Genomic DNA, 26674 nt, shown 5'->3' with positions numbered 1-26674 from the left:
GATTTAAAATCCCATTTTAATGCCCTTTAAAGGAATGCTGATAAAAGATGAAGTATTGTTGTCTTTGGGAATAAAAATTCTCTCTTGCTCTATTGGCTTGCTTCCTTGTAAGATTCCCTGTCTTTCTCTGATATGATGCTCATCTTCTCAGACATATTTACAGCATCTCTCCTGAATTAGCTCCTACATCTGCCACCGAAATAAATGTTGATTCCGATGCACCTCCCAGGCAAGGAAACTACAAACATTTCTATGAGGTCTCCTCACAGTTGTCCAAACATTTTTGATTTAACAACTGGATTGATGCCCTCCCCTCATTCATTTAACTAGAAACAGGTAGTGAGATTCCTGGGCTATCATAGTCTAAGGAATTTGTATCGCCTCTGCAATTTTTGTATATACTTTGGGTTCATATTAAAATGTGGCAGCTATTGTTGATATTATATTTTGTCATTCAAGTACACTGGATACAGGACAGATAATTGCATAACCATGACTGATTCCTGATCTGTAATTCACTAAATGCAGTGTTTGCTTCTAAGCAAAAATAATCTAATACTTCTCTTGCATTTGAGCTTCAAGTAGAATGACTGATAGGGCTTGGTTTTCAGGCCTTGTTTAACAACAGAAGTAATTAAACGGTTTTTAACCAATTGTTAACAGTAGCTAATGTGTAACTAGCTAACGCAGTCCTCAGTGTTTCCCTGTAAATTTTCCGTGCTTCAAGTCACGCTGCTGCTGCTTAAAACAAAACCATAGCAACACTGTAGTATCTTGTGGTGAAAGGGTGTTTGTACTTAAAAACAAACTATTGTGCATTTAGGTTCAAAAATCAGTTTGGTTTTGAGTGTCTGTTGTAAAGTTTCTTTTTTAACTGAAAACAACAGCTCTGTAATTAAGCCTTTGTTTTGGCAGTACTAGGTGTTTTGGGGAGGTATGCTTCATTTTGCAGTGTAACTTTCCTGGAGAGGCTCACTTCTATCTTGCATTGTTACTTAGTCCCTACTAGCATCAGAATGAACCAACCACTCTCTGATTTTAGTGCCTAAAGTCACTTCAATTTTGTATTTGTGGTTTTTCAGCCCGCTTAGTATTTAAGATGTCATAATTTCCCTTCCCAGAAGTGGTGACAATGTGATATTGTATTTAAAGACCCACTGTAGTCGTAATGAACATAGGATTATCTGAACACAGAGCCCAGCATTCATTTACAATTTCTGCAAGATCTGCAGTGGATAAAGAACAGCATACTGCCATCTCTAGTAAAAAAATCTTGCTCTCAGAAACCGGGGATCTCATCAAACAAGGTATTCTTTTGATCCTTGTGGTTTTTCTCTTGGATCAAAATCATACTAGAATCATTTCGCACAAGTTGAGTGTGCTCTTTTAGAATACTGCTTAACCGCAGTAAGCACAGGTGAAAGCTTAAAACTGGCAAGTTGGTCTGGATCATTAAGTGGTGTTCATGTTGAATTATGGTAATGGGGAGTTAACACCAATGACAAAACAAATGCTGCATAGCGGAGTGTAGTCTCTGGGGCAGATAAAATCTGTCTTATGTATACATGTGGTTCATACTGAACATTCAGTCTTTACAGGATATAGGCGATTATCCTTGTGATTTCCAAGGGAGACCTGGTTGTAACCAAGGTTCATAAGCAGTCATTTACGTATGTGAACTCATTAGCTCTGGACTTTGTTTTCAGCTCTAAAGGCTGTTGATGTCATGTGAATGTCAACTGTGAATCTTCTAATCCTGCTCTGTTTTAGAAGGTAGCACAGAGGAGATGGAAGAGAACTAGGTGTGGCTCTAGGGAGGATCTTGTACGAGGAGGGGGAGAGTAGGGGACCTCAAATAGGAGAAGTAATAAAGGATGTCAAAGAAATAAACTACAAGCATAATGCTGTGTCTGAAGAAGAGCTGTTTGTTCTTCAGTGGATGCGCTTGACTGCAAGGCACAGATCCAAGAATAACTGCAAGTTGCTCTTTGTGGGCTGCATTCTATCTTTTTGTGGCTGTCTCCTCCTTTGGTAATGGGAAGATGAGAATTTGAGGCGTTCTGGCTGATGGGTCTTAAAAGTAGAATTAAGGTGAAATTAATGTGGCATCTCTTGTTTATGTTGCTAATCTTTTTTTCTTCCAGATAACTAGCCCACCAGGTTGTGGCAAAACTCAATTTTGTATTATGCTGAGTGTTCTGGCTACACTGCCCGTAAGCATGGGAGGACTAGATGGAGCTGTTATATACATTGACACAGAGTCTGCATTTAGTGCTGAAAGGTAAGATGCAAAATTCTAAGGTACACACTTGCGGCTTCTTTAGCACCTTTCATCTTGGAGACTTCAACTATTTTCTGAGCAATAATTAAGCATTTATAAAGTAAATACCTATAGCAGTTACTAAACATTCATCTGATATATGCAGTTATTCCGTAGATGATGAAATCCTCAGCTTCCTAATTTGTGTGATGTTGCTGATTCCAGTTTTGTGGTGAGGTGAATGGTGTGCTCTCTAATTTATAAATGGTCTTAACAGTCCTGTACCTGAAATCTTTCTTCGCAGTTTAGTTTGTGGAGTTAGCAGGAAGGTTTTCAGGATGAAAAGGCCCAGCATTTTGAGTACAAAGGAAATTGAGGTTTTTCTGAGAATAGCAGCACCGACATAGCCAGTTTTCCTTCAGATTTCTGTCCTGTTTCTGCTGCGTAGGGGCCCCTGGCCTTCTTCTGCACTCCTGATTTCCTCCTGCAGTAATCTCTCATCTCTTCTATATCCTTCGTGGCCATGCAGTACTATATTCCCTTACCTCTATAACGTATCTGGTTCTTCTAATATTTCCTGCTTTGCCCTGCGACTGAAACTGCTCAGTTATGTATTTACAATATTTTCTAACTGCTCAATGGACAGGAGACTGAGCAGATACGCTGTATCTGCTTGAGAGTTACAGGTGTATGCATGTGTTGTTACCGTTCTTGCCATGTTAACTGATTGATCAACTTTTGAAATAATTTTGCAGTATTTCATTAAAGGTAGTTCTAATTTACTTAGCTACCAACTTTTCTAAACCATGAGGATTTGATGTTTGAGATTTCTATTCCTTTATCACTGTTGTTTGGAATTAGTGAGTGCAAAAGTTTTTAAGGGTCTGGCAGAGGACAAGAAGTCCAATAGTCTCATCCTTGTTTGTGTAGACAAATGGGCAGACAAAGGTTCATTGAAATAACTTTTATATTTCAGATGACTTAGTAGTTATAGTCGTGGCCTGAATCTGGTGTATCAAAGCAAATACATTTGCATTGTTTAATCATTTAAAGCTATCATGGATGAGAAGGTGGGATTTCTAGCCCTCTTTTAGTCAAGTTAATTTCACAAAAGTTGGAATTACTTTAAACCAAAAGTGTAATATATCAAAGAAAAAAAGCTTCAAGCAATGGCTCTGCAAAGTATGGTGTTCCCTTCTTACATACCACTTAATTTTATTTCAGGTCCCTGAAATGTATATATTAAAAAAGAGTAGAACCTAATGGGTTAGTTAAGACTTGCTGCTCAGAAGTGAATGCTAAAGAAAAGGAAAACAGGTGAACGTGAAAATGAAACTGCTGAAAATAGAGTAGGATGTAGAAAGGAAACGTGGTAAAAATAACATTATTACTAAGGATGATGTCATGGTTCAGCCCCAGTTGGGAACTAAACACCATGCAGCCGCTTGCTCACTCCCCCCACCTATGTGGGATGGGGGAGAGAATCGGAAGAGCAAAAGCACAAAAAAACAACCTTGTGGGTTGAGATAAGAACAGTTTAATAACTAAAATAATAATGATAATATTCATTATGATAACAACAACAGTAATGATAATACAATAAAAAGGAAAAGGGCAAAAGGAAAAAACCAAAACCACAAACGATACAACTGCTTACCACCTGCTGACCGACGCTGCCAGCACCCAAGCCGCGATTGCTACCCCCCCTCCCCTCCCTCGGCCAGCTCTTCCCAGTTAACATACTGGGCGTGATGTTACATGGTATGAAATATCCCTTTGGCCAGTTTGAATCAGCTGTCTTAGCTGTGCCCCCTCCCTTCCCGGCATCTTGTGCACCCAGCAGAGCCTGGGAAGCTGGAAAAGCCCTTGACTAGCACAAGCGCTGCCCAGCAACAACCAAAACATCGGTGCATTATCAACATTATTTTCATACGAAGTCCAAAGCACAGCACTGTGCCAGCTGCAGTGAAGAAAATTAACTCTATCCCAGCTAAAACCATGACAGATGAGAATATTAATTTATTAAGTTGTATTTAGTATTGCACAGTTGGAAATGATAGCTAAACACAGTTTCAGCAGACAAGATGAAATTGTACTTTTCTGTGTTGCAACCTCTAAGGAGCAGCACCGGCAGAGTGAGGGAAGTGATTATCCCCTTCTACTTGGTACCTGTTAGACTACATCTAGATCCTGTGTCTAGTTTTGGGCTCTTGGTGTTAGAAAGACATGACAAACTGCAGGGAGTTCAGCAGGGGACTACTGAGATGGTTGGAGGCTGGAGCACTTGCCCTTTATGGAGAGACTGAGGGCTTGCTCAGTCTAGAGGAGAGAAGGCCTTTGGGGGATCTAACAGTAGCCTTCCTCTACCAATGAAAACGCTATCAAGATGATGGCACAGTGGTGCATAGCAGGGAGACAGCAGGCATACACTGAAACCCATTTCTGTACTGGTATCTGGAGAAGCTTTTTAACCGTAAGGACAGTCAGGAGTAGGAAATAGTTGCCCAGAGAGGTTGTGGTGCCTCCATTCTTGGAGCCTTCCAAAATACGACTAGATAAAGCCTCAAGTAACTTTTTCTGACTTCATAGCTGGCAGTACTTTGAACAGGATGTTGACTTGGAGATCTCTCCTGAGTTCTCTTTCTAACCTGAATTTTCTTATGATTCTATAATCCTGTGTTATTAATAGATGGCAAGTAGAAGAGATTTTTTTTTGTTGTTCTAAGCACTTCAGATAAGAGGGCAATTATTCATTTAATAGCAACTTATTTTAAAGGGATTAATGGAGAAATTGGGCTGGCACTATTTTTATTTAAAACTCAAAAGTCTCTACAGAAAGCCTGGGAAGAGTGTATCCCTTCTGCTTTTCAGGCCTTAGAATTGCTAAGTTGTAACTGTCATACTGGCTGTGATGCTGTGCTGCTTCTAGAAAGATACTGCATAAAGCTGGTTAATTTTATTTCTCTAAAAGGCACTTGTCTTTTGTCATTCTGCCTGGCAGGTGTTACTTCAGGGCAGGGAGCTTTTCACTTCCACAAACTTTCATAGTCCTATTACTCTCTAACATGACAGTTTAGTTCAATCTAATAGCAATACTGAGAAGAGTGATCAGAATTGAGGCTGGTCTTCTAAGATATGCCACTGTTTTCTGTAATTTATATATTTTTCTCTCATGTAAAAGAAAGCCATAACAGAGTGGATGGTGTCTGTCCTTCAGCTTTGCCTGAACATGAACACCAGGACAGGTAGAGGTAATGTCCATAGTAAGTCTGGAAATCAAAACAGTTGTCATCAGTTTTGTATCCATTCAATTCAACTCTAGCCAGCTATTAACTGAAAACGTACCAGGCTTATTTAGAAAGTCTGAAAATAATTTATTTGGTTTGCGTTTGGTTTGGTTTGCCATAATTACTGCTTGTGAAAAAACATGGGATACAAATTTCTGTGAATCAAAGCTGAGAACAAAGAGGGATTTCCCACCCCATGGGCATCCGCCCTGGTTGCAGAGATCATGTTCTGTGCAGTTTTTGGTCTCATTGTGACAAACAGGATTTAGATCTTAAACAACTTTGAACCTGCATGGAGCTCTGTGAATAGTACTGCGATCTCAGCAAGAGTTTGGCATGTCATTTTAAGTCAGTCTGTTAAATAATATTCTTTGTCATGTGCATGCCCACTAGGAAGTGTACTGAAATCTCATTTCATGCAGACCATTGAATGACAGATCACTGCATTAATCATGGTCTGCATGATTAATTTTGCAAATGCAAAGTCAATATTCTGCCCCTGGAAGTTCTGCAGGACTATTTAGATGTAATAAGTAATGTATCCTATGAATGAGATTCAGGCTATTGTAATGAAATTGCTTGCTAAGGGATAGGTATATTAACATTCAAGCTTAGTGTTTCTACTTTTAAACCAAATAAAAAGAATTTTTCTAAAGTAGTTGTAGTGTTTTTGGGTTTTAGTGAAAGGGGCCTAAATAAAAAGCATCAAGATAACTGCTAAGTTGTGCCCACGTGTATCATCCACTAGATGCCACTCTTCTCAAGCTATAAGCAGTGAGATATGTCTGCTTAAAATACAAGCAATTATTTTCTGTTAAAAAATAAAATCTTCATTGTAGAAACGATGAGTTTCTAAATTAAATTATTAGATCATCTATTTAAGTACCTACATAAAATTGCCTTGTGTTCAGAGGGGTGGAACTTCTTTCAACTGACTTCTGAAGAGTTTACAGGCAGTCAGCATTTCTAAAAATGTATACTATTTAGTGTCCTCGATGATTTTATGTATAAAATCTCATTTAACCGAAAATGTTGGCCTCTGATCAGTAAAATGTTTAGTTTTACATCTGTGCGAGAGGTTTTTTCAAAGCGTAGTTTTGGATATAAAAGTACTTTGATAACAAATAACAAATATCCAACTTCCTCTGACTTCTTTTGGTGTTATCAGCAGTTATCTGATATGCTTCCTTAGTCTACTCTGATAATAAACAGTGGTATGCTTCACAATTATAATTCAAGGTTTTGAAGGGTCATGAATTTGCTGATAGGTAATGGAGAACATTTAATCATGGAATCCCACATTCAGTTCTGTCAATGAAGCAGCCACTTAAACTGGTTAGTCATTTCATTACAACAAGCCATGCCAGTTGTACCTCTGCTGTCTGAATGGATGGATGTTCTGTTGCAGCTGCCTGGCAGCTGGAGCCTCAGTCGCTTTATGACACAATGCTGAATTTTTTTTTTTATTCTACATTCTAAAAAGTATGTCTTCTTAAGATTGTATGAGCCCTTTTTGCAAAGAGGTAACTGGCATAACAGAAGTTGTTTCAGATTACCTTGTTCTTACTTTTAAGGAGACATCATCTGTGAAAAGATCTTTGCTTTGGCAGGCATACTCTCCATACATGTACTGTTCGTGTAAGTACTTGCAGTCGAACTGGGCTCTGTTCTTTGCAGTCCTGCTTCCATGTTGCCTGGATCCTGTAATGGATCTTCTGTTTGTTATCAGCTTGTTAAATTTCTGGTGACACAGTCTCCACTTACGATTTCGCTGCAAGATAAAAGTGGAAGGGAAGATGGTTTGAGTTATAGAGTAGACTTGTTTAAATGAAAATAATATTTAGATATAATAATTAAAATAGGAGAATGCTTGGCCATAGAGTGGAACCTCTTGTACAAAATTTTGCATTCAGTAACTATAAACTTTGCAGTTTCCCTCTACAGGAGATATGCTGTTTCTTTGCTTACACAAACATTATGTCCTTCCCTGTTGTACTACTGACACTAGCATCACTGGGAAGAGAACCTAACTGTTCTACTCCCAGTATTTCAGTGTGACTGCTAAAGTATGCTTCTCCTTTCAAAAAGATCTTCAGTATTACTTGGTATCTGCTTATCATTCAGAGGTTTGCTTTGATTACTTTGTGACTACTTGATGCCTTATTATCTCACATTATTAATTTTTCAGTGTTATGCTTCTGTTTTTTTTGTGGTAGGTTGATTGAGATAGCAGGAAACAGATTCCCTACTTATTTTGACTCAGATGAAAAGCTGTTCTGCATGACTTGTAGTATTCACCTATACCGAGAGCTGACCTGTGGCAGTGTATTGAAGAGGTATTCTTTTTCCAGAGTTTTTTTTAAAAAAGACCATTTTGACTGAATTGTCCATTACGATATTTGTTTTATATCAAAGTTTTATGAAGAGTAATTAATTTATTTGAGGCCTTTTCATGTTGATAACAGCATTGTCTCCAACAAGGTAAAATTGGTACAGAAGGATTGGCATTGCACGTGACTAATCCTCTTGATGTTTTCTAATTTCTGATAGAAAATTTCTATATGATCTGATCCCTGTAAGCTTTTTAAGGAGAGTGTTCATATGACAGATATTACCTTGTGTGGTATTGTGGAGAGACCATAGTGTAAGAGTTACATTTTCCATGAAATAGGAGTTTGCTCCTCCAAAGCATAATTTGCTTCCAGGAAGACTGGGACCCCTCCAGCAGTGGAAGGGAGGAATTGTTTCACTGTTGTCAGCCTGAATGCTGCTGTTGGCAGTGTTGTATTGTCATGTTGTTACCTTATGTTAATTTGTGAACACGTTTTGCACTGAAAATGAATTTTTATATTTTAGCACCATCTTGTGTATTTTATGTTAGAGGGAGAATTACTCTAAGAATAATTTCTTCTTCTAGTGTAGCTTTATCAGAGAACAGCTAGTAGCATATTATCAATGGATTAGTTTGGCATACTGTTATTGGAGGTATATGGAAATGAATTTGACCTTCTGCATATACAGACACCAAAGATGCTGGTGTTGGCAATAGGATGCTGCTACTGTGAGCAAAAAGGCACAGTTTCAATTTGCACTTAACTTGCTGTCTGCCGTTGAGGAGTTGTACAGCATACTGTTGCTAACTAGAGGTTCTTCCAAACCTCTCTTTTGGAGGGGTCCTGCCTTGGGTTATGTGGTCCACTGGAGCTTCAGATTCCTTTCCAAACTGTTTAAATACATTGATGTTAAAAATGGTTCTATTATGTAAATAATGTTACCAGTGACTGGGTTTGTTTTTTTTTTTTTTCTTTAGGATTATGTCTTTGGAAGAAGAAATTATTTCAAAGAAAGTAAAACTCATAATAATTGACTCTGTTGCTTCAGTTGTCAGAAAGGAGTTTGACACAAAACTCCAAGGCAACCTGGCAGAGAGAAGTAACTTTTTGGCTAGAGGAGCATCAGTGTTGAAGTATTTGGCAGAGGAGTTCTCAATACCAGTAAGTTCTTCCTCCTTCCTTAAGTTTTTGCCTTACAGTATCAAGTAATAATCTGAGAAGAATGAAAATGACAGGAAGATGAAAACCAGAAAAAGCTTCTAGCAGGAATCTTCAAGGTATCAGCTGGAAAATAGTGGGGGACTGGGGGAACAGTAACAGTTCTGCTTGGTCTTTTTTAAAATTTTATTTAGGACTTCAGATAAGGGTTTACAAGATTCTCCAGGTCTGTTTCAGTGCTTTGTATTTTTTTCCTTAAATCTCATATTTTATTTTGCTGCCATTAAATATTGCTTACTCTGTTGGTTCTCTTCTAATGCAGTGCTTACTCTAACTAGTGCATACTCTGACTAGGTGAAGATCTTTTTCTACCTGTCCCTTCTACTGAAGTTTATAGAATCTCAAAAGGTCTTATGCACTGCAGCAGCAAAAATTTCTTTTGTGACTGATACTGTTTGCTGAATAATGCAGAAAGAAAGGTAACAGCTCAGCAAATCCTTGTCTGTGGACTTGCCCATAAAATACAAAAGAAATCATGGACACCAGTGCAGGGACTGCATGGAAATGATTGAAAAGTGGTTTAGAAGATGTAAGATGTATCAGAGTGTGTGTGTGTGTGTGTTGCTTCAGTATATGATCCACGGAAGATCATATAAACTCAAAAGATCTCACTGAGACTCAACTCTTGGAATTATTTCCTAGTATGGGTAATGTACTTGTCAGTGCAGTATACAAGAGAAACTGTGGCAAGAGCTTGAGTAAGACTGGTGAGGCCTTTTCCCTCTGATGCTCCTGCTGAGGTCACAGCAACTGTCATACCAGAAACATACACATCAGAGCTATGGAACTGGCTGACTTAAGACAAATGGATTTCCTTCTGCCATGTAATTTCTAAGGACTTTTGATGGAGAAGATTAAACCCTGTGTAAGTGCCTTTAAAGTGAAGGTACTAAAGATAGCGTCCTAGTTAGTGTACCCAATAATGTTTACAGTGCTTTAAAAAGCCAGGAAAGCATTATGTCTAAGTATATACACTCTCATATTTTGGGAAAAATATTATGCAGCCCTTTGAGAAAGGGAAGAAGTTTTATGGGAAGATACTATTTTTCTCTATTTTCTTCTCCTTTAGACACCACCTGCTCCTGTCTCCACCTTTCAAAGTGTAGGCAACTGAAATGAGCAAAGGTCATAAAGCTCCTGGAAATAAGGCATTTTTCACTCAAGCTCTTACAGAAACTGCACTCTGGGACATGGTTTAGGAGGAATGGTGGTGTTGGGTTGACGGTTGGACTTGATGATTTTAGAGGTCTTTTCCAACCTTTATGATTCTATGATTCATTAAAAAGGTGAAGCTGAGCTGGAATGGAGCCTCTGACAGTTCAGGCTACTGCCCTGCTTACAGTCAGAGAGACAGTGTTGATATTCACAAAAGTCTTAAGAGTTGGACAACATGAAGTAGCCTAAGATTGTGATCCTATTTCATACTACATGAAATAAAATAAAGCTTGAATGTTTAGAGGTTTCCATTACAGTAAAGCTAATGTGTTTGCTTTGAGGCATTTGTGATACCTGGTGTGCTGGTCTGTCCTTGTTTTTCACTGTGAACACTTTGGTAAGGAGGTCTGGAATTTTGGGCAGGAACTTGGGCTCTGGTGACAGCTCTGTCTTTTTTAATTGGTCCATGAGATGTCTTATCTTTTAAATAAAATCTTTAAAGATCCGTGCAATTATATGTAAATACACAGATTGAAAGCTTGTATATTTTTAAAGCACCTATTGTTTAGGCTTATCAGTTTATATACTGTGAATCCAACTGTATTTTCATTTATTGCCATCTTTAACACACTTTGCTTGTGGGTTGGTTCTGGGGTATTTTTAAGATTTGTTAAATTTTATGTTACAAAATAAAGTGTAGTAACTCTTATTAAGAATTCTAGAAGGGCCTTGACTAGAGATTTGGGTTCTTGCAAACACAGATCCCTAGGCAGGGCTGTGTATGGGTAACATGCAGAAATGCAACAGCAGAGCGTGTTATGCATCTGCAAGCATTGCTGCATACTAGAGATAAGTCTGCTGTTGCATACATTGCGTACAACTACTACCTGAGGTTATAGAGTACCCAAGGTTCTCATTGTAAATAACTGCATTGGAATTATTTCAGATGTTTTTACTTACCTAGAAAATAATAAATATAAATTTGGGACTAAAAGAACATTAATAAGGTTGCAAAATTATTTAGAGCACTAATAGATTGGACACATGAAACAGTATGTAACGTATTTCATGGCAGAATCAATACAGCTAAATACTGAGTTGGGCAACAATTAGAGAGGACTCTGAAAAAGATTTGGAGTTGATTACTGATAGGAGTTGAAGTCGGTCCTTTTGGCTGTAGCTAACAGGTCTGTTGAAAAACTTTGAGTACTTGATCAAGGGAACTGGAAATAAGGAGGTTGTGTATTATCTATTTAGCTATTACTCTTACTGGAGCACTATATCTGGTGTTAACAGTCCAGGGATGATGGTGAAAAATCAGCTTCCAGAGAATAGCCTTGAAAATGACTGGCAGGGAGAGCAGTCTTCGTAAGCACCTTACTTTGTTTAGCTTAGCTAAGGAAATGTTAAGGGTTTCTTCATTAGTCAATATGTACCTACTTGAGGAAGAGGTATTTGATAAAAGCAACCTTCTCTTCAGCTGACAAAGGTATACCACAGTTTTGTGGTTGGAAGCTGAATTAAGCAAGTTCAGACTTCAAATGAGGGGTGTTTTCTTACTGGACTAATTAATCATTGGAATGCATTACTAAACATAAATAGCTTCTTGTCACTGAGTATTTTTTAATGGGCTTCCCCCCCCCCCCCCCTCCTAAAAAGGAAATGGGTTCAAATAGGATTAAATTTGGGGAAACCCTGTGCTACCGTATTATACCAGAGTTCGAATGAATTTAATGCAGCTCTTTCTATTGGCATTAGCATTATAAGCTCTCTAGCTGTTGATAAGTGTGTGTTTGTGGTGTCAGGGTATCAAGTCTGATGTGCAAAAGTGACTAGCATTCATAGCTTTTACTGAACTCAGCAGGAGCTGTTTCAAACCGAAGTAGCCCTATATAGTATGCAGTATTAGGGGGGAAAAAAGCTGACCTTAACTGCCTCAAAACTGATTGTTGTTCTTCAGTAACCTCTCTGCACTTCCGTTTTCAGTTTGTTTCATTACTGTTTAGAAAGCACTCATACTGTGTCCATGAACAATGTGTAAGATGCTCATTGGAAAGTGACACTTGCCATCAGTGTAAAATTTAAATAATGTGTAGTAAATGAAACCTTAATCCATCTTTTGAGATGAGAGAAAATATTAAACCTATTCATTTAATGGCACCATCTTAGCCACTGAATGAAGCAAGTGAAAGTGTTGTGTGATTGTAAATTTATGCTTGACTTAATGGTTTTTAATTTTTTTCATTTGCTAAGTACAAAGAAACACAAAGCTGCTTTTTTTTCCCCTGTGGATGGATGTTAGTAAAATATAAGTTGTTTCTCAAAGTGAAATATGATGCCTTATTTTCTTTTTATGATCCCTTCTTCCACCTAATTTAGCAGTAATCCTGGTTCCACCCTAGGTGCTTTAAATGATGCCAGGGCAAGAGGCAGCACAATGTTTGGATCACTTCTGGTCTATTGACAGGCCACCTGGTAGCTACGCTGACGAGTGAACAGTCATTGAAGCTTTTCCCTCCATGGGGCACTATGTAGCATGGTCCCTTTTTCCCCTTCCCTGCACACAGCTGTGACCAAAACCTGCTTTTTTCTGCCAGGTTTAAGTTGAAACTAGCCACTCAGATCAAAAGTGATTGCTAGAGGTTGAGAAGGTCAGTTTAGCTACAAATGAAACAAAAAGCCCTTTATTTTTGAAATCCAGTGAATATATAAAGATGTATGAAAAGTTTACATTACATTTATCTGTTTTAGAGCATGCTGTACTTGAGAGCTTTTTGGATCTGTTACAATGTGTGTCAATCCTGTCTACCAGATTACATATTTAAGCAGCAGCAATCAGTCCTGTATGTTTCCTGTCTAGTTTCCTGATATCAGTAGCCTTCTTAAAAAAAAACCAGAAAACAAAATACACTTTGGATTTTCTTTCTTCTTCCTCCATATTCATAGGAAGCTATTTATTATTAGTAAGTGATATTCAGTAAAAGTAGTTTAGTGTTTACCCTGGTTGAGAGACAAATGATGTCTCCATTTCAGAGAAGAGCTAAAACTAAAAGCCAGTATGACTAGAATTGTTTTTGAGGTTTAACTTTAGCTTATAAAAACCCAGTCTTTGTTAGCACTTGAGAAAACGTGTGAAGCTGTCTAGACATCTCCATGGAAGAGCACTCTAAAAGTGGCAGTTGCAAAACCAAACTGCTTTAAGCATTCTTCTAAATGTCAGATTGAGACTGAAGATGAACCTTGCTTTGTAAATTCTCAAGGCTAATCAAATTACAACGCTGACTGTCCTTTATACTTTTGCCTGGGTTGTGTTCTTAGATCTGTCAAGTGAACCTTTGTTTTTTATGATCAGCATGTTTATCATTACTACCAGCAAATGTATAAAAGTATATATATATTTTAAAATTCTTTCTGAGAATATGAAACAGCTTAGAGACTTTCTTCTCTTACCTGTGATATTTAGTGCAAATGAAATATAAACCTTATGTAACTATTCTATAATGCTTTTATTTGCTATGCTAAATAAGTTAACAGTAGTCAAGAAGCCCATAATTTCCACGGGTAATATGTTTTCCCCTTTAGATGCCTCATGCTCCATTTACAAACCAAAAGTTCACCTTATCAGTATTGATAATATGACAGCAATTAAAACTGTCATAGTCAATTCTCTTTTCGCACTCCTAGTTCTCACATTTTTCGTTTCAATGCTTCACACTCATGCATTCTGCTCTGTAAATGTTATATGCAAGACTTTCATTGCTTTGCAATGCCAAATGTTTAGCTAAATGTATATTTGTTTTTAGGTTGTGGAAGTTTTTTTTCTTCTCAAAACCAACTTATAGGCACAGATTACTTGATATCTGCAGTCTCTTTCCTGCTGCCTTTGGTTAAGTGTGTTTAATTGTATCATCCTAGCCTCCTGCAGTAAAGTATCTCAAGATTGAAGTGCTTCTGTTGGCAGAGAGACTATTCAAAGTGTTAACTTTCTCTTTCTTTGCGAGCAAGTATTTCCATTTGGCCTTATCCTGTTTTATTCTGTTTCCACATAGATAGTTGCTTGTCAGCTCTTCTGCACCTTTGCTATTGCTGTTCTCATATTGGAAAATATTAGTTTATGGAGAGCTAAACAAATTCCAGAATGGAAGGTTTCTGAAGAAAAGTTGTTTAAATGCTAGTTCCCTTTGAATTGGTAATAAGTATGTAGAAAGTTTGGAAAAGAAAGGGTAGTTGATTTGTTGTTACAGTATGTAATGACACTATGCTGACTTTTCTAAAACCATGGAGATGCATTAGACTTCCAGGTGAATTTGTCTGTATCTGGACTGTAAGCTGCTGAAATGCAAACATTGTTTTTATACTTTTTTTAATACTTTATTAAAAAGTATTTTTAATACCAGTGTTACAGAAACAGTATTTGAATTATCTTTGCAAGTTATTTAAACCTAGAATAAGAAAAAATTTTCTACACTTCTAAAACTTAGAGAATGGGTGCCATTTTGAAGTTTTCTAAAAAGAGAAGTATCTTACATGTTATACCACATCATAACATGTGTTTCTTTAATGAAGAGCTAACCTTATCAGAAGAAAACATTTTGGAACTGAATTACCAGAATTTTACTAGCCATATTTATGCCAGATGTGGTTCAAACAGTTGCTAGTGGTGAGAATTCAGTGGAAAGTGTGGGTCCTTTTCTGTTGAGCTGCTGATATTTTTATAAAGTGTCTTGTCACTCAAGTTTCAAGCATATTTTGTATTTGTGTATGTATGTGAACTTCAGTACCCTTCCCAACTGCTAGTAGAAGGATCTCTATATTTCTACATAATTACACTGAACTCCTGGCCATCTGCTTGCTGTAAAAGGTTGAGGTTTACCCAGGAATGTAATTCTCCTTTCAGTGTGGGGCTGCTACTTGTTTTGTTTCTCTCTCTCCACTCCTTCCCCTACCCCTTCCTTTTTTTAACTTCCACATGGGTAGCTTTGGTGTTTTTGTTTTTGGTTTTTTTTTGCTGAAGTCTGTATATTTCTCTAAGGATCATCATGAAAGTTAAAACAATTTGTGACTGTTTGCTTAGAAGCGTCAGAACAGTGTTTCTGACCCTGAAGAATTTTATTAAGATAATTTGCCAACTTCTTGAAGAAGCTGAATTGTCCTTCTATGAACTCAATAGGATGAAAAGATACTAGTGTCTTAATGCTAGTCATATTGTGAACATCATCAACAAAAGCATAAATATTTAGAATAATGTGTAGATATTACAGAGTTTGCAGACTTTTATTATTATGTATTAATTAAAGAAATATTGAATAGCCCTAACTTTGTTTTGAGCTGTGGAAAACAGTAGTTAATTTTCCTGGTTTAGGAGACAAATTGTTTCCAAAACTAACTTTCTTCTAGTAAAGAACAATTCTTGTTCTCCAAGATGTTTGACTCCCCTTGCACCAAAATTCAAGCTGGTGTTCATGTCCTCATTAAATGGTGGACTGAGCAGCATTAGAAAACTGTGTTCGTGCTAGCTTATATCAAAGCTTCTGGTTTCAAACATATTCTCTTTTGGTGCAAAGAGGAGTACCTGACCTTGTTCAGTGTGCTTCATTGGTTTAAGTAACAGTTTGTGAAACAAACAAACAAGCATTTCATGTTAAGATTTCCCCCCATGTTATACTTATCAGTATTTTTGTGCCCGGAGCAGAGTCTATAGCTTTGGGTGTTGTTTTTTTAATTAAATATTCTAGTGTTAGCTTTTGTTTTCTTACAAAAACCTGCTTAAAAAACAAGTGTCAAAATTTCACATATATGTGAACACTGCTGTTTGTGAAGTGTGGTTTGGAATAATTTTAATTTGTGTTATTGTTTAATTAGGAGAAGAAAATGGTTAAAGGGGACTCAGACCAGAGTTCTTTCTTTGCCCTAGCTAGAAATTCATAAGCCCAGTTTTTGTTGGCAGATTGTTTGTGTTTCAGTTATCCCTCTGCTCCACAGTACTGAGCAAAAATAGTTTTGATATAAGGGAGTTAATCCAACTGCTAAGTGTCATTACAGTGGCAAAGTTAGATGGTTTTGTCTTCTCGTGTGGCTGTTAAAAATTATCCTCAGAAGACACAACTTTGTTTTAGTTTAAAATGACTGGTTAAAATGTAATTATAACTATCTACAGTACTGCTGCCATCTGTGTACTTTTTTCATATGTGTCTGGAGAATATACGTTTCTGCAGTTTATGGCCCAACAGTGTTCCTTTTGGACTGTCTGCTCATAAAATGTTGAATACCGCTGAGGAAAAGGAATGAGGAATGGTAGAGCAATGTTTCCTGTTTTCATGTGGTGGTGAAGTATAGAAAAGGAGGTAGTTTAAAGTCATATGATACTAGAATTCAGTTTTCTTTTTCTTTTAAAGTATTCCCTCCATGGCTTTTTTCCATTTTACAGTGCAAGTGACTTTGCCAAAAGCTATCATTCTGCACAATTACACATATGAAATTATGTGGAAGAAAGGCACCAGTATTAATGTATAGGAGAGGAAGTTGAGAGGAATGAGATTTTATTACCAAATTTGTTTTTGATCTGCTGTATGATCATGGACAATGCTTGCTATAAAGGCGGGCAGACAATTTCCCTGACATCTGCCTTGACTTGAATTTCTGAAAGCCTTTATCCAAACTAAATGAGCAATTTCTTGTGTCTCCTAACCCTCATTCTCATTACACTTCTCTGGGTTTCCTTCAGCTGATTTATATCATCTTGAAAGTGAGGCGCCCAAAACTGGGATGGTATTTGAGATGAATCTCTACCAATGTTGAGGTATGGAGGATTTCTTCTCATGCCTTGCAGGACAGCCTCTTGTTTATGCATTGTAATAGACTGTTTGCTTTCTTTGCAACAGCTTGATGTTATTTGCTTACCATTAATTAAAACCCTGGATCTGTATCTGCTGACTCTGTTGCTTATCTAGTTGCTCTTCCTTCTAACATGTTATTTTTCCTGACATGTCAAGATGGTTTTGAATTCTAATCTTATATTCTAGTGTGCTTGCACTCTTCTCCCTGCTTTCCTGTTTTTGCAATGAAAATGATCATTCTTTCTATTACAGATTCTTTGTGTAACTATTGTATAGAACCAGACTATACCATTTTGTTCAATAAGAGACCATTAAACACTGGTAACTGCTATATGTCATTTTCAGATTCACTTTGCATCTACTCTGTAACAGAGTCATCTAGGTTATGTTTCTCTAGTTTAAGTAACATAGCTATATAAGATGTTCTACTGATAAAATAAAAATACAGTATTTGTGTTTGGGTTTTTTTTCCTGCCCTGTCATGTTGTTACTCTGTATGTGCTGTGGAAAGCAACAGTAATTGTACTGAAGGGCTTTTATGCCTTCTATTGGGAGTTTAGAGTGTGGCAAGATGCATTGTTTTGACTCTAAAAAAATTGCTTGAACCTTTAGGCCAATAATCTGTGATTCTGCAGAGGCATATTTATGTTTTGAGTATTCCATTCTTTTTGCATGTTTTCTTGTGCCTCCTTGTCCTTGGATTTTGATTAAACTGTAGGGTCTCTAGGAATATTTCTGCGTTTGCATAATGTGTAACTGAGAGTGATTCTAGTCTCTAGAGAGGATTGCAATACAAAGAATAGCTGACCAGATTGCATGCTGTTGGAAAAATCTTACCTGTATGAGCTCAGTATAGACTAATTAGTGGTTTGATTTCCAGATTCTATGGAGTTGGTTTGCTTTATGATTACTCAGCCTCAGGGCTCCTGGGAATAAAGAGGACCTGCTCTGCAATTGTTACCCCTAATTCATATTGTACAAGCCCCCTGAAGTGTAAAGGGATGGGGATAAGAGGAAATTAAGATTGGGCAATGTATATGTCTGTTACAATTCAAATGTGCCCAGAGATCAAAAATAAAATCTTATTTGCTTGGAAACTGGTAGTAGTAGAGATGATTGTATCGCTTCCCTCTTTGTGTCTACAGGACTGCTTTGTGAGAACGTTGCATTTGTGTGGAACTGGGTGCAATGCTGGGGCTGCTTTTTCATTAAGTCTGATCTGGAAGCTTCATGATGTGGTCTGCTTCCTGCTGTTAACTAGAGAACCTGCCTTTTTCAGTCTGCAAAATTTCTTCTTGCACACATGGTTGGATGGTAATCACAGACAACCAGACCGAACTATTGCAGCTAGATGGTTGATGATCCCGTGCTGCCTTGAAAATAGGAGTTTTACAGGAGGTTTACAGGACAGGCTTCTCAGCCTGCACTTTCTTCTATTGTTGGGGCTCTTGTACATTAGAAGAGTCATGGGTTTTGCTCTGGTTTTCCTCCTCTCTTTTGCTTGGAATTGGAATCTATGAGCTATAATATTGGGTCTCCTGAGCAACTTCATTCTGATTTTTCTACAAGAGGACTCCATCTTCTTTATTGAGAGCATGTATGTTTTGTATTGTTGTTCATTGAAGTTGCAACTATGTTCATTTATTCACCCCAATTTTCTATTTAAGGAAGGAAACCCATCGTTTTAATGGGAAGCATTTTAATTCATTTGGCAGGAGTTCAGTATAGTCAGACTGAGGGAGACTCATTCCAAACACGGGTTCCAATGAGAATCTACATTATTTCAGTAGCCTCATCAAAACTGTCATGCTGCCTCTTGTTAAACACATAGCTGTATCTCATTTAAGAATATAGTACTTCTGTCGTAATATTCTAGGTAAACAAAATGAGATTTAGATGTTTTCATTAAATAAGACTGAGCAGTCATCTGCAGAATTTTAATTAGACAAGAATGAATGAGATGCTTTTTTTTGTTGGTGAGACTGCATCTGAATTTCAGTAAGACAGTATCTTCCCTCCCCCCCCTTAACATTTTTGGTGCTTCAATTTGTATGAGCTGCATTACCCAGAATACAACTAACTTTCATTGCCTTTAGATTCCAGTATTTTCCATACTTTACTTCTGTATTTATCATATCTCATAATTTTGATCTGGGGCAGAGTATGCTTTGCTATTCAATGATACCTGAGGTCTTGACTGGATTCTTGGCAGACTGTGTTATTATATTTTTCATGATGTGCTGGTTAGCAAAATCACTTCTAATACATTAACTAAACACTTCTTTTTCATGCAACTGAAACCCTTAGTTCTTGCAGAGGAAAATTGCTTTAAAAGTGCTTACTGCTTAGATTCTTTTTGTACCTTCACAAAGGCCACCCCTAGGGAAAAGGGCTTGCTTAAGGCTGCAGGCACATACTGGTGCTCTGGGTGTGTTACTTCTCAAGAACATTAGTTTAAGCAAACTGGCTTCAGCTGTTGGTGGTCTTTGAAATACCAAATAAAGTTATTTATCTGCAAAGCCGATGAACAATACTAGCAAGCTACAACTGGATAACTGGGAGTTTGATGTGGGGCTGTGCGCCTGTTTCTCTATCAGTCTTCAATGTGTGCATCACCAAATGTATGTTAAGTTTTTTTTTTCTTCCAGTAGTCATGAGAGAAGATGCAGGTAAGCTAGGTGTGAAATACTAAGAAGTTTTTTTTAATTCAGACCTTTGCCTTCTGTTATCTTCTGTGATTGCCTTAAACAATGTCTTATTCTAACAAACCTCAGGTCTGCCCAGAGAGGCTTGGAACAACATCAGAGAACTGTTCCCTTATGTCTTTAGCAAATTCTCTCAGTTCTTCAGGAACAGTACAGGAGCCTGCTGCTCATGTTTTTAGTGATATGTCCTTTTCCATATCATTTTCTAGCTAGATAGTGAAGAGCTTGTTTGGAAAAGGAACGGACTGATAAAACATTCAAGGTTTGTTTGTCAAAAATTGCATGCAGGGAAAATTTTTAACGTGAAGAATCTCCTGAATATGCACTGTCATAGGATTTCCTGGTGGGTTTGCATGCCAGCCTTAGGCAGCTGGTTTTATGTTGGGCTTGTATAGTTTTCTCTGGTTGCATGGAAGAGCTTCATGTCATGGCCCTTCCTGGCATCGTAATAGAAACAGTCACACCTGTGCAGTGAGCACAAAGTTTCTGAGGAGTCCTGGGTACAGACCATATGATAGAACAAAGTACTGTATTGGAACAGATATACTCTACTCTGCTTCTATGATGCCCCTACAATGGAGCTACTAGAAGCAGACAAGATGCTGTTGAAACAGTTTGTGAAGCCTGCTCTGTCTTACCTTCAAGGAGCAGATTGACAATAGTAAAGGAGATTGTTACTGGCTAGGGATACTGTTTTGGGGTTGGCAGCAATGCTTACTGCTGTGCCTCCTTTTTCATTTGGCTTAAGCAAGCCACAAAAGAGAGAAACTAGTGAAGTGGTGAAGCTGCTGCCTGGAAATCCACTGAACTGTAGCCCATTCTGAAGTTGTTCCTAGGAGAGAAGACTGCCAGATACAAGCTGCAAGCAGAATCATTTGTCTGTGCAAATCACAAGTGGCACATGGATAGCAGGTTAATAGAGCCTGCATTACCAAAACTTTGAGTAGTCCAAAGTCGAGAGGTGGTCAACTGATGTCAGAGATTAAACGTCAACAAGAGGACATGACGTGCTTTTTTCCTTCCTATATGCCTTGTAATTCATTCCAGTATAGAGTTTGCAACTGGTTCAGTCTTGCTGATGAGCCCAAACAAGGATGTAGAACAGCTGAAAAGCAACCCAGGAAAAAAAAAAAACACGTTGCGGGCAGTTGTTGTGCAGCTGAACAGGCACTAATGTAGGCAGAAAGGATGGGAAGGAATGTGTGGTTTCTAGCAGCAGCACAGGTTTTGAATGTAAAAGTGCATCTTCAGTAAAAAGGTTAAGTATGAGCAAAAACGCTAACCAGGTTATTACTCAGAACAAGCAAAGAAGTGTGTTAGGTGCTTGGAACATCCTTTAAAGTTTTAACAGCTCTAGGAAGGATTTTGTTACATACCATTATTATGATGCCTTGTACTTTGACTAAAGGTGAGCAAATGCCTGGCTGTGTACAGCCTATCCTTATATTGCTTAGGGCCTTTGTGCCTCATTAGGTCAGTGTTCTGGTTTTAGCCTGCATGTTCTGGTTTTAAAATGCATCATAATATGCTGTATTTGGAGTTGTAATATATCCATGCCTAATTAATTATAGCTGAGGTCAGAAACTATGCTGAATAGTAGATTTTCAAACCACAGTATTTCCTCCTATGCTAAAATTCAGAATGAAATGTATAACAATCCATAAACTAGCTGGTACAGTTCATAACATGCTTGCATTCCTTCATTATTGATAGTTTCATATCCATCTGTCAGCATGCTATGGCTAAACCATTAGCCAGGTTTTTGCAGCTGCTGCTTTACAAGTCTGTAGAATGTAGTTATATCCAGCTCCTGTTTTTTGCCTACTAGTAAGAGGAAATTTTACAGAGAGCTTACTAAATTGTCTAAGACTGTAAGTTCAGTTCTAGGTGAAAGTCTATGATCTTGATTTAACTTACTTGGCCTGTGGTACTTTTCCTGTTATTTCTTTTGTTCGAGCTACATTGCTCACAGTGGTTGTTTCAAGTAATAGTGGTTTGTTTAATCTCATTAGAAGTTCTGCACATGGTTGTTGTAGCCATGTATTTTTGTAGTTCTATTTTTAAGAACAGTTTGTGCAAATTATATTTGCTGATTTGATCTGAAGACAGGGCCCCTAGAGAGGTCTGTTTTGAGATGAACTGGTCTATGGGTAGTATGTATGGGGTTCTTTGTTCTGACTCCCTCCATGAAAATGTGAATGATGATTAATATTGTTTGCAGCAAAGAAAGCTATTGAGGTAGAAAGTAGTATGCCTGTAGACCGCGAGACTACTTTGTGCATGATACTGAACAGTTACTGGAGAATAACGGTTAAGATGATTGCTAAATCAAAACAGTTTCATACTAGTTACTTGGAGGCGCAGTTTGTAGAAGTATTTGTGTGGTCCAGTACCACTCTGTGTGTGTGTGTGTGTGCCTGGGTGGGGAGGGGAGTTTTTTTTTAATAGCAGTACTGTCAAATTCCAAAGGCCGCAATTTGTAAATCACAAGAATCACCAGAGACCTGCTTTCTCTCCCATTTTTGGTGCCAGATAAAATCTGTTACATATGAGATTTAGAAATGATAAAATAATACTTGTGTATATTTAGAAGGCTCTGCCTCCTAGAATAACATTATTTATTCTGATAGGATGTAATGAAATGTTTGCCATCTTATAGTACCCAGTGCTAGGGGGTGGGGAAAAAAACACGTTTTGCCTACTTGACTGTCCTGCTAGCATTCAGTCTAGTCATTGACCTCTGAAAGGACCACTAATATGTCAAACCTCTTACCTGTTTAATACAGTGGCTGTTGAAATTCATACCAACAAATTGTTTCCATTAATTTCCAAAGCCTTAGACTTGTTATTTTCATGCCAAGAGCCAACTATTACCAGACATTATTATAGACTTGTAGACTGGTCTGTTACTAGACTTGTATTTCAATTGCTTTAATGTCGTTTGCTTGTGTTTGTCTGATAATGGAATGTTCTGCAGTGGGGTTAATTTAAAAGAATATCTGTCTTCTGTTTGGTTATTCTAATATTAATTTTTACTTCAGGTGCTCTAGTTGCTCTTAAACACTGCTATTTTAAATGTTTTTTAAGCTGGCTTTACAGTTCCTTCTGAAGGAATAATGGAATAGCAATAATCACAGAATGGTAGGGATTGGAAGGGACTTCTGGAGATCATCATGTCTAACCCCTCTGCTTGAGCAGGGACACCTAGATCAGGGGGCACAGGAACGCATCCAGGCGGGTTTGAATGTCTCCAGGGAAGGAGACTCCAACCTCCCTGGGCAGCCTGTGCCCCTGCTCTGGCACCCTCACAGGAAAGATGTTTTTTTTCATATTGATGTGGAACTTCCTGTGTCCCAGCTTGTGCCCATTGCCCCTTGGCCTGTCACTGGGCACCACTGAAGAGAGTCTAGTCCCATTGTCCTGACACCCACCCTTTAGATATTTATAGGTATTGATGAAATCCCCCCTCAGTCTTCTCCAGGCTGAACAAACCCAAGTCTCTCAGCCTCTCCTTGTAAGGGAGATACTCCAGTCCCCTGATCGTCTTGGTAGCTCTCTGCTGGACTTGCTCAAGCAGTTCCCTGTCATTCTTAAACTGGGGGGCCCAAAACTGACCACAGTACTCCAAATGTGGTCTCACTAGGGCAGAGTAGAGAGGGAGGATAACCTCCCTCGACCTGCTGGCCACACCCTTTTTAATGCAGCCCAGAATAGTGATGTGTTTCTCCTCTCAAGCAGAAACAATTTGTGCAGAAGCCTGTACTGTTTCCTCTTGGTCACTGCAACTAAGTCTTTCGTCTGCATGCTAGAGGTAAGGCTTGTATACTGGTGAATATATCACAAAGTGTTGGTACAATGATCTAACTGCCTCAAAAATGTAAGGAGATATTAAACAGGAGATCTGTGAATAACCAGGAAATGAGAGCTCGTATAGCAATACCATTTACACAACTTGATTGGATGTTACTGGAGTGCAGTAAACTACTGGATCTTGGTAAATGTCACCAACTTGTTTGGAATTAGCAATGCAGCCTGAATGCTAGGTGCTACTTAAAAATGTGAACCTGGCCCTAGTACAGTTGTAGAGCCTTCTGGAGATTGGGGCAGAAAGCGTAAGAATTTGTAGCTAGACCCAAAGCATATGCATGTCACACGGATACTGTAATTGATTCTTTTGAGTATAACATTAGTATTTGTGTAAGTTTGGGTTTTTGTAGCTGTGAGGTTCCTCAGATACTGAGAATGTCCAGAGAAATGCTGGGTAATTAAGAAGAATCAGTCACGTCACTCCAGTTCATCTGATGGATAAACATTGACTCTCTTGTCGTCGCAAACTGTCTTCTTTCTAGTTGAGTACTCAACCCTTAAGATTCTGTTTTTTAAGAAACCATATAAGTTATTGATAGTTTTTAGGCAAAATATGATTTAGATTTGATCCATAAATTTTGCTATAAGTTGAGAAAAGCTCAAGTAAAACAAAATTTCTGTGGTACCAGGCAAAGATGCCTGGTTCACGATGCTGTGGTATCAGTGATAAAAGTCAGATAGGTTGTATTCCTGGGCTCTAAAAACAGACACAACCTCAATTACTGTCATGTGCTTCTGTCAGAAACTATGGATGGAATTACCGTCTTACATTTCTTTATCAATGCCAGATTTTTTCAGTAGTCTATGTAGTGACACAGTCTACGACCTCAGACTATTTTAACCACTACAGCGCTTTTCTCAGCTTCAGTAAACCTACATCCTAGTTTAGGGTTGTAACTGATGAGGTAAGGATAAAATGAAGAAAGATTGATAGAGAGTGGTGTGAGAGTTTATTATTAGCTCAATTGATACAGTCAGGAAAAGGGTGAGCTTTTCACTAGAAAGCTGAAGAGGACCTTGGGAAAACCTGCTTGTCAGTTGGTCCAATAAAGGAGAATATTTATGCCTGTAAACTTTCCCTCATCTAGTTTAGAGTCTGGAGAGTTACTGGTGAGCAGAGACATTAAGCTTTCCTAGTTTCTCTGTAAGTGTCACTGAGCCTGAAAGTTTATGTTTAAATTGCAGTTTTGTAATATACTGTAAGTGACCAAATGTTTGTGGTCGTTTGTATCCCTTGGTATGTGAGTGATCTAGTGAAGTACACAGTACTGATGTGCTTAATCATTTGGCATTAATACATTCTCTTGGGGCTTCGCTGCTAGTGTAGGCAGGTGACAGTTCTAGCAGAAGAATAATGACAACAGAACTTTTTGTTAAACAGAAATACTTTTAAGACACTTTGTAGAGCAGGCATCTTACAGTTTGTTTTGATGGTACTGAAATGAAAGCAGGAAGCTGACACTCCTCTCCCTTCCTGCACCAAATTTTAAAGCAATTGGGAGTGAAAACTGACACTGTTCAAACCTCTCTTGAGTTTTTGCTGCCATCACCACGGTTTATATGTATCCTTGGAGTTTCATCAATTGTATGAAGCAGCTGGGAACATGTTTTACTCTTCAAGGTTTTTTTTCCTTTGCCTTCAGTATGTACCTCAGAGGGAGATCTCCAAATGGAGTCCTCTTTTGCGGGTGATTATTATTTCTTCTTTCCTGGGTTTGTTTCTTTCTCTTAGCATCTCTAAAGATGTGGTTGAAATCCAGTTTAAAGACAGCTTAAAATCTTAACATCTTGTTATTCAGTCACAATATTAAATCTAATTTAAATTTCAGGAGTGAGCTTTCCCTGGAAATGGTGAAGAAGGTTGCAGCATAGACTTAAGTTACACACTTTGTGTTAGTTTCTTGCTTGTCTTTTTTTTCCACTTGCTTTTAGTATATTCTTTATTTTGTCTGCTCAAGGCTGAAGAGACGTTATCCACATTCTTTACAACAGCAGTCAATTTACAGTGCCTATTTAGTCACTGTTGAATTTCTTTGGATTTTGGATTTTCTGAAACAAACAAACATGTCTTGGTCAGTTGGGATGAAAATGTGGGTGGCTGACAAATTCAGACTGTAGTCAGCGGACTTAGACTCACTAATATTTTATATTTGTGACTGAAGGTGAATTTGACTGGTAACTTTTTGACAGTGCTGTGGGTTGGAGGGGACCTTTAAAGGTCATCTAGTCCAACCCCCCTCCAGAGAGCAGGGACATCTTCAACTATATCAGGTTGCTCAGAGCCCCACCCAACCTGACCTGGAATGTTCCTAGGGATGGGGCATCTCCCACCTCTCTGGGCAACCTGTGCCAGTGTCTCACCACCCTCATTGTAAAACATTTTTTCCTTATATCCAGTCTAAATCTACCCTCCTTTAGTTCAAAACCATTACCCCTTGTCCTGTCACAACAGGCCTTGCTAATTTGACTGCTCCCATCCTTCCTGTAGTCCCCCTTTACTGAAAGGCCACCATAAGGTCTCCCTGCAGCCTTCTCTTCTCCAGGCTGAACAACCCAACTCTCAGGCTGTCCTTGCAGGAGAGGTGCTCCAGCCCTCGGATCATTTTTGTGGCCCTCCTCTGGACCCGCTCCAACAGGTCCATGTCCTCCTTGTGCTGAGGGCTCCAGAGAGGAACACAGTACTCCAGATGGGGTCTCACCAGAGTGGAATAGAGGGGCAGACTTAGGTCCCTCGATGCTTCTTTTGATGCAGCCCAGGATACGGTTGGCCTTCTGGGCTGCAGGCGCACATTGTTGGCTTCTGTCCAGCTTTTCTTTCACCAGTACCCGCAAGTCCTTCTCCTCAGGGCTGCTTTCAATCTTTTCATCTCCCAGCCTGTATTGATACCGGGGGTTGCCGCGACCCAGGTGCAGAACCTTGCACTTGGCCTTGTTGAACCTCATGGGGTTCTCACAGGCCCACCTCTCCAGCTTGTCTAGGTCTCCCTGGATGACATGTCATCCTTCTGGTGTC

The 26674-nt window shown here is 38.5% G+C and overlaps 1 protein-coding gene across 10 annotated transcripts in view; it reads left to right on the top strand.

The window, feature by feature from the left end:
- The window catches only part of RAD51B (RAD51 paralog B), a 479852-nt gene that overhangs the window by 54522 nt on the left and 398656 nt on the right, over positions 1 to 26674 (top strand). For all 10 annotated transcript variants that reach the window (XR_010374377.1, XM_064460055.1, XM_064460053.1 and 7 more), the window contains 3 exons: positions 2145 to 2281; positions 7764 to 7883; positions 8858 to 9041. Coding sequence is in view for 9 of the 10 variants with exons in the window: in XM_064460055.1 (XP_064316125.1) it covers positions 2145 to 2281; positions 7764 to 7883; positions 8858 to 9041 (441 nt within the window). In the remaining variant the exon portion in view is untranslated. The remainder of the gene's footprint in view (positions 1 to 2144; positions 2282 to 7763; positions 7884 to 8857; positions 9042 to 26674) is intronic.

The sequence above is a fragment of the Phalacrocorax carbo genome, chromosome 9, assembly GCF_963921805.1.
Source record: "Phalacrocorax carbo chromosome 9, bPhaCar2.1, whole genome shotgun sequence".
NCBI classification, from domain to species: Eukaryota; Metazoa; Chordata; class Aves; order Suliformes; family Phalacrocoracidae; genus Phalacrocorax; species Phalacrocorax carbo.
This window is presented reverse-complemented; position numbering and strand designations above follow the sequence as displayed.